Genomic DNA, 8995 nt, shown 5'->3' with positions numbered 1-8995 from the left:
CCTCCAAACTTAGCATTAAAGTTGGTTATATTGTTGCTCAACTGTTAAAACTTTTATATAGCTAAAGCTATCAATCTTCTCCCTCCCTCCCTTCCTCCCCCACACCTCTAGCTCTCTGCAGTGTCTCCCTATGTCCCCAGCTGGCTGAGTTGATAAGCAAATAGCCTATGTGTCTACATATTTTTATAGTTTCACTATATCAGCTTTACATATCATACAATTATTCTTAGGTAGAAAAGTATTTTAGCTTTTATTGTTTAATAAAATGATATATCTTAGAGGGAAAATGAAAAATTTATTTATATATACTTCTTCTCGCCCCCGCCCCCCCCCCCCCCCCCCCCTTTTTCCAAAAAAACGACGTGCTTCACAATTCCTGGTGAGAAAACGTCGTGCGAATTCCATACTTGAAGAAACCAAAAAGGGTAATCTTGAAAGAGAATGCATTGAAGAACTGTGCAATAAAGAAGAAGCCAGGGAGGTCTTTGAAAATAACCCTGAGACGGTAAGAATTTATGGGCACTATCAAGTCCGCACACTGAGTCACGCACTTATAGACCGAAGACTGACAGCTTAAGTTCCCTTGTGTTCCATTTGAAAGCTTATAATTTTGTATATCATGTTCCACCTGCTACCTCTAACGATTCAGGAGGAAAGTCAATGATGTGTTCTGATCAAACTTCGTTTCCCTTAAACCTCATTATTAGCACGTAGTATTTACTTCATGATTTGTGATTTTTTTCCTAACCCAAATTTGGTAGCACTCGAGGTGCAAGAGAGGATGTATCTGAAGTATAATGTGAGTGTGTATAGACTTGTACCATCACTGGGCTTTACTAAAACATTTCTCTCTCTCTCTCTCTCTCTCTAAGTGATTGAGGAAGACAATTGACATGGAACTCTGGTCTCTATACACCGTCACACATAAGTGCACGTACACCCATACACGGAAGCCTCTCTCTCTCTCTCTCTCTCTCTCTCTCTCTCTCTCTCTCTCCAGTTTTGGTTGGTGGTTTGATGTATTGGAGGTAGTATCTTTCTCTGTTACCCTGGAATCCATTATCCTTTCGCCTCTTCCTCAGCCTCCCAAGAACTGAAGATTTGAGAGTACAGACTGATGTGCACCACCAAGCCCAACCTCACCACATGTCCTTATCCAGGCTCTAGACAGGGCCCTCTAAGGGAGATCATGTTGCAGTATTATGTGTGCTGACTGTACTTTATTCCAAAACCTTCCAAAAGTTTCCTGAGCCCATTGATAATCAGAAGTAACCTTCAGTGTATAAACATTTCCATGTTAGTCCAGAAAACATAACCAAAAGAGATCTCTACATATAATATGGAAATGTCGGACCTATGGTCCCCCCATTTTTAGGAGATAATACTCAGTAGCATGCTTGTGGCTGGCAGGAATAGAAATAGTACTGCTAAGATGAAGTGTGCAACCCTGAGAGTCTAAGTCTGATTAACCTTCATGGTTTCCTCAACGTTTTTCCTGAGAATTATATAACCTAGAGTAAAAGAGGGCGAAGACACATCCAAAGCTCTTCTTGTACCTCTGCCACAGCTCTCAGGATCATGAGAATAGCTCAGTGATAATGAGCAAGAACCCTTTGTCTGTCGTGCCCAAACTGCAGCTACTTGCATTCTCTGGGACTGCTCCAGTGTCCCTTTTTTACCCCCATGTGTTCTTATAGGTTCAAAGAGATTTTTTTCAGAAGTACCCAAAGATTAATTTTCAATTTCTCCAGGATTGGATCAAAATGTTTCTTGTTCTGTTTTGTTGCTTTTTTTGATAAGACAATAGCAATACAAGAATGTTTATCTTACACGATATGGTGACTACTCATTGTGTAGGATTTTACATATACATTCTGAACTTCACATTTTCCTAGTAAAAAGGAATGTGTATACACTATTATATTTCTATTATGGAAATTCTATAAGTAGAGGACCATTATAGAAAACCCAGTCAACCTGCCTCCCTTCCAATAGCAACCAAGTCTACTATTCTTATTTTGCCTGTTCTCCACTCCATCCTCCAATTATTTTGATAAACTGTTTTGAGTCCTTATATCATATTATTATATCATCCATAGATACTTGAGTATATATTTCTGTGTTGTAGCTATATTCTTAGAACTCAGCTTTTAAGTTGCAATAGAAAAGGGAGATAGAAGTGCAAAGGAGGGAAAAGGAAAGAAGATGGAGAGGGAAATATCACTCTTGCATTTCCTTACTTTCACTAACATTGGTTTTGCTGACAGGTCCCATCTGCCCCAACCACATCCCTCATACCTGTGGTACATGTTCCCAAGCTTCCCTTGTTCCTCACCTCCTTGATCTCTCTAATATATTTTCACCACCATCATGTCACCACTCTTTGAGCCCCTTTATTGTTGCTTCTCATCTTGACTTTGCTATCATCTGAATGATTTGGTAGATAATTCCTTTCTTAGAAACCAATGGGTACAAGCTTTGTAGGTTTATATGATTGGAGGAAACAGTGTAGAAGATTTTGTGTTGGAAGAAGATATGTCCTACTTTTACTAAGTTGGAACTTTAAGTATGTTTTTATGCAGAAATTTGAGTTTTGCCTGAAGTGTTCTTGTGCTATTTATGCTACACATTAGATATATTAAGACTTAAGAATGTTTTTGTGACTGATACAGACAAGTTATTGTCAAAAACTTCCCCTTTCACAAAATACATTTTATTGTCCACATTACTGATTGTTATTTTGGTGCTCACCAATTTATAAAGAAGATATTACATGCACATTAGATGCAATAAGGTAAGTGTTCACTTTAGTTCACTTCAAATTATGTCATTATTAGCCAACATTGACTCCAGTGTGGGTAATCATCATGACCTAAAATGTGTCATGTGGATGCCTAATCACTATGGAAAATTAAAGGATTTACAAAAGAGTGCATTTATGATTATATTTATCATTTTTAAGTAGAACCTGTTCAGATTAGAAGCTTTTGAAATGCTATTTAATTGTTCACTGGTGCTTTAAACCTAGATATGTACTGGTTAGGTATTGGTCATCTATTCACTTTTGGTGTATTTTTACATAGAAAAAATTACAATGTGAAAATGGAATGTGTGATTATTCCCATTTTAATGTAAAAACAAATTATAAAAATTAATCTTTAACTCTATAGTGAAATTTGGATTTGCTAATGTATATATTTTTAATTTTCTTTCTAGGATTATTTTTATCCAAAATACTTAGGTAAGTTCAAAGTATTTCAAGTATAATCTTAGAAATTGAAAGGTATTTAGATATGTTCAAGACTCACTTTCTATCCATATATCCCATTCAATAAAATTTACCATCTCTTTTATTTTCTTGAGACAGGGACTATATAGCCCTGGCTGGCCTGGAACTCTCTGTATACCACTTTGGTCTTGAACTCACAGAGATTTGTCTGCTTCTGCCTCCTAAGCATTGGGATAAAAGGCCTGTGCTACCACACCTAGTAAATTTCTTTCATCTTTAATTATATGTGTATGCCTATGGGAATGCACATGTACAGGTGTAGTTACCCACAGAGTCTTTCTCTTAAAGGATCTTTGGGATGATGATTCATTGTACTAAAAACCAGGCATTATCTGTAAATATGTTTTCATGGACTATCCTTCAATGAAATGAAAGAAAATGATCTAAGAAAAAAAAAATCCATGAACTCTTCATATAGTATGGTACACACAGTAACATTGTAGAAGTCATTAACAACTCTCTCTGTGTGATGCCATTTTCTCAGTCTGCAGTATTCCATTTATGCTCTGTTTTGAAATCTAGACTCTCAACACTGAGAACAATTATTTGTACATTCATGTAGATTAGATGACTTCAATTAAATTCCAGCTCAAGATAACAAAGCTTATTTTTTTTTAAAGTAAACATAGACTGTTTCCTTTGGGAGTTATTATTGTTTCCAATTATACTAGAGTATAAGTTGTATGTCTGTCTCTCATGTGATTCTCCACAGACTTAGAACACAGAGGTCTGTTTTCTTTCCTCCATTTGTTTCAGATTTGTTTTTGGGTTTTTTTTTTTGTTGTTGTTGTTGTTTTTTTGACTGTGCTTGTTTTTACTCTATCCTCATTGAAAGCCAAGTAGAAATAAAAAAGTAAATATTTGGGGAAAATATAGAGAGTGCCTGATATTATTAGTTTAGAATTATAAATAAAGTCTTATAAATGATCATTGCTATTAAACTAATTTCTCCTGAAATTTTGATGTGATTAAAATTTAGGTCTTCTTATTTTTATTTAATGTTTGTCTTGTTCTGGGTACCCATGTAACATTTCCAAGCACTGTTTTGAGATGGAGGAATATTTATACTTTTGCTCCTTAGGGAACCTTATATTGAAATAATACTATGAACTTATCTTTGTCCTGTAAGACAATTAGGAGGCAAAGAGTCCAAGACCACTGGTACAAGATCTTCTTTTAGAACCAGGTGCTCCTTCTATAGCTCTGGAGATGATTACTCTTCCATCTCTTTTCTTTTTTTTTTTTTAATGGACATGATGGTCAGCATCTTATATGTGTGGTACTTGCTGAGCTTGGGAGACTTAGCTATACTATTCAGCACTGTAGTTCATCCTATTAATAATTGCAAGACATCAATCAGTTCTACTGTTTCTCTTTCTAGAACACAACAAGATCTTAAACTACCAACCTCTATGAGGTGTAGTTTCCTCATTTGTCACATGGATAGGTCATTTTTCAGCAAGAAATATAAGTAAATACTGTTTCCAAAGCACTTATTAAAATGTACAGTCTACTTGTTGGCTTCATTTTCTTTCACTAACCTTCCAATTTCTATAAGCTCTGCTTTGCTTATTCCTATTCTTTTTTCTTGTTCAATTATAACGAGTCTGACCCCATGCAATTTCCACAATCAGATAAGATGGGGTGCATTCAGGGTGGTTAGGCCAAGAGTTTTCTTTCCTTCCTAGCTATTAATATCAATATTGAACATTTTCTTTCAAATCTGGAAAAAGAACACCACAAACATTAGTTGGGATGTGATGTTATTTGTGTCTATAGATATGAACTACAACAAGATTATGTAAAATGTTTTTCTGCCACATCTTTTCTTCCACACACAGAATAAATGTGTTCATTGATGGAAAAGATCTTTTTATATAGTTATAAAACAAAACATTTTTTAAAATAAAAGTCAAGGGTTTGCAATGTTGAAATAGAAAATGGTAGTTTACCCAGACTATTTCAGCCTCTTAACTTTAGATGGGAATTTAAGTATTTTTTTTAATGAAAGAGACACTATTTAGCTACTAAAATTACAAGCTTACATTGTATTAACGTTGTTTCTTAGAGCTGTGTAAGAAGGCAGTGTTTCTGCAGGAGCAACAGACTAAAAGATACATTCTTTGATCACAGAGTACATTTGAAAAAAGATAAATAATATTTTAATACAGTACTATGTGCTTTGAGGAGATTCCTTAAATTACATTTTTCTTTTCTTCTTTTATTTCTTTCAGTTTTCTCTTTTCTGGTTCTATCCAAGTTTCTCTTTTAACAGCATGACAGAAAGCTAAAGTGCAAAATAAAACACAAAAACTGACATGTGGGCTCTAGTCCCAGACTTAAAATCTATAGCTTTTGGGGCTGGAGGGATGGCTCAGTGGTTAAGAGCACTGACAGCTCTTGCAGAGGACTGGGTTCAATTCCCAACACTCACATGGTGTCTACAAACCGTCCTTAACTCCAGTTCCAGGGGAATCCAATGCCTCTTCTGACCTCCACTGCATTGCACGACACGGGTGCACTCACATACATACAGGCAATACACTCATACACATAAAATAAAAATAATAAAATATATTAAAAAATCTCTAGCTGTCAGTCATATGACTCTTTGGCTTCTATATTTTTATATGTAGACTATGACTATATTTTCTAACTTCAGAGTTCTTGGAATATCAATATGTAGCAAATCTATTATGTATATACATATTGATCATTCTTCAAGTATGAAATGCTGTTATTTATGCCATCATGTTAAACAAAAATTCTTTTGATTGTAGCTTGCCTTTTGACTGAAATTTTATACTTTGGTCTTATGGGTATAAGTAGTGAACTCCCCTGATGAAAGAGAAAAAGAAAATCTCTTACCAAACTTAAACTTTTATGTCATTTCATATGTATATTCTGTGGGGCAATCATCCTAATTAGAAAAAAAAATTGTGTAATTCTGCCCCTGATAAACATAGTAGTAGTTTTACTTATGCACAACTCAAGCCAGGATCTCCTTACAGTGTGAAAAAGTCACTCAGGAAATAAGAGCATTGAAACACATGCTTTTAAGATGATGTTTAGACTTAAAATTTCAGAGACTGGTAAAGCACTTTCTGTGATTACATACACCATCTACACCCTTAAAAACACACAATTTCAAATAGAAGCATCCTGGTTTCACTGACACATTTGTCACCTAGATAGAAATAATTCACACAATTCATAGACTGCAAAAACTAAACCACTTACTAAAATGTAGTTTCATGGGCTAGAGAGATGGTTCAGTGATTAAGAGCACTATCTACTGCAGATGGCCTGGGTTTGAATCCTAGAACCCACATGGTGGCTAACAGGGGTCTATAGCTCCAGTTCCAGGGAATCCAGCACCCTCTCCTGGCCTCTGTAGACACTGCATGGCACTGGTGCACTTACATGCAGGCGTAACACTCATCAAATAAAAAATTAACAAGTTAAAAAGTGTTTAAATGTAGTTTATTATACAAACATATTTCTATATAAATTTATAAAAGCAAGTTTATAAACTTTTTTTTCACTGCTGAAGATTGGGCCCAGTCCTTGCACATGCTGCCACTGAGTTATACCCCCACACTGTGGATTATAGCTTTTAAATTGTAGTCTTTTTTCCTTTAGGAAGTAGGATAATCTTACCATCTATCTACACAAGCCTTTGAAAATGGCATGTGCTAGAGTAGGTAACTCTGTTCATGGAGGAAAACGTCTCAGAAGTAATGGTAATGGTAAATTCTGCACCTAAAGGTGAATATTAGAAATTATTTTTAGAGGCTGGGTGTAGTGGCACATGCCTTTAATCCCAGCACTCAGGAAACAGAGGCAGGTGGCTCTCTATGAGTTAAGGCCAGCCTGGTCTAGCTGAGACTACAGGGAGACTCTATCTCAAAATGACCAAAGGGGAAAAAAAAAAAGAAAAAAAATCATTTTTAGGACTAGAAATGCAGCTCAGTGGTAGAGTGCTTGGCTAGCAGGCACATAAACCTGGGTTCAATCCCTAACATATTAAAAAGATCAGTTTAGTTTCTAGATCCTTCTAAATTGGTAAATTAACCCAAGCTTCTAACTTTACCCTTTTAAATAATCTCTAGAGAAACAATAGAATTCCATGTAGTCATGATAACAAAATAAAATTTTAAGACAAGAGGAAGTAGGCTGGTGTCTGGTTTCATGTGGTGTGAGAACTAACCGCTAACATAACAGAAAGAAGACAAGATACAGTCTTTAAAAAGGTGGCACTTTCAAAAGAAAACAAAAAGTACATAGCATAAAACCAAAGTAAAAAGAAAAAAAGGTAAAATGGAAAATAGCAGAGAGAAATTTGAGAAAAGCAAAATACATTCCTTAAATAGGTTTGCAAATCACAGAAGCAGTAAGAAATTGAAATATGTATTGACTTCAAATGAGCCTTTCAATCTATCTCTTACAGACTGCATTTTCCAAAGATGGATAAAAATATCTCCTGCCCCTCAGACTCTCTGTTGCATCATTTATCACCTACTTATCAGGAGGTGATACTAGATTCCCCACCCTCACATCTTTGGGTGGATCCTCGATTACTTTTATCATAGGGGATGGTGGCAGTGATACAAACCCCCTTAGAGGGCCTCACAGTTTCTGCTTTCTCCTGGAAAGCTAGCTGCTATAAATTAAGGGCCACTTTTAGACGAGCATGGTGAAAGAAACTCTTCCACATCAAGAAGCCCTGACATATGATATTCCATATATAGAGAGAGGAGAGGGAAGAGCCAGACAGTGTGAGCTGTCATGTATGTGAGGGAGAAGCCATCTTGGAAGGACTTTTTACCCTAGTCAGACAATTTGACCGATTCCACTGTCTTTAGTGGACTTGCAGTTACCTCAACCAATTCCAAATAAATACTTGACCCACAAATCATGGGTAAAATAGCTATTATTTAAACTAATAATCTTTGGGATGCTTTTGTACTCAGCAAAAGTTTATGAATTGGAGTATCTGAGCAAAGAAATAATGCATATAATGTCTTCTGTGTCAATTAGGAAATATATTTGGGGTGCTCAATGACCCCTAGTTCCATTCAAGACCCTGTTTTATCTCAATTACATCATGTGTTATTTCTTAGTTTGCTAGTCATATTTGCCAGGTTGCATATTTACTTTCTCAGAGTTGTAGTCAGGAACAAAAGGAATGAAGTCAACTCATTTTACAATATTAAAGAATTAAGCAAATATTATTGCATTAGTCTCTATGCAACACTAGAAGAATTGGAAGTTGCCTGCAGCAACCAGAAACAAAATCTTAATGACATAATTATTATACGTCTGGTCTATATATATGGTAGTTTCTTTGCTACAGATTGAAAACAGAGATTTATGAGAAAGATTTCCATGCTAGTCTCAGTTTAATGTCTAGTGTTTATTGCAAGCTTATTTGCAATTTTTAAAAAAATTTCAGAAAGGTAGATGAACTATTGCAACAAAAACCGTTGCAAGAATTACTTAAAAAAATTTTTTTTTAATTGGAAGAAGCATTTCATTACAACAGCATTAACCTATTCAATAATATTTTTCTGAGCTAGGGTACATCTCTTTCAAAATTGGCTGTACATTTTTAGGTTTACAGATGAATTATTACACTTATATAATCTTTTACTCATTGTAAACTCTATAAGACATAAAATTAAATGAGGTTCCAACATTTAAAAA

The 8995-nt window shown here is 35.3% G+C and overlaps 1 protein-coding gene across 1 annotated transcript in view; it reads left to right on the top strand.

Moving 5' to 3' along the window:
• The first annotated feature begins 286 nt into the window (after window positions 1-286).
• Window positions 287-8995, top strand: part of Pros1 (protein S) — a 59443-nt gene continuing 50734 nt past the window's right edge. Inside the window, exons 1-2 of the mRNA XM_008832250.3 lie at window positions 287-505; window positions 3217-3241. Coding sequence (XP_008830472.1) covers window positions 287-505; window positions 3217-3241 — 244 coding nt within the window. The remainder of the gene's footprint in view (window positions 506-3216; window positions 3242-8995) is intronic.

Source organism: Nannospalax galili, unplaced genomic scaffold, assembly GCF_000622305.1.
Source record: "Nannospalax galili isolate Female #2095 unplaced genomic scaffold, S.galili_v1.0 scaffold293, whole genome shotgun sequence".
Lineage (NCBI taxonomy): Eukaryota > Metazoa > Chordata > Mammalia > Rodentia > Spalacidae > Nannospalax > Nannospalax galili.
The sequence above is the reverse complement of the archived record's forward strand: the minus strand, read 5'-3'. Positions and strand labels throughout refer to the sequence as shown.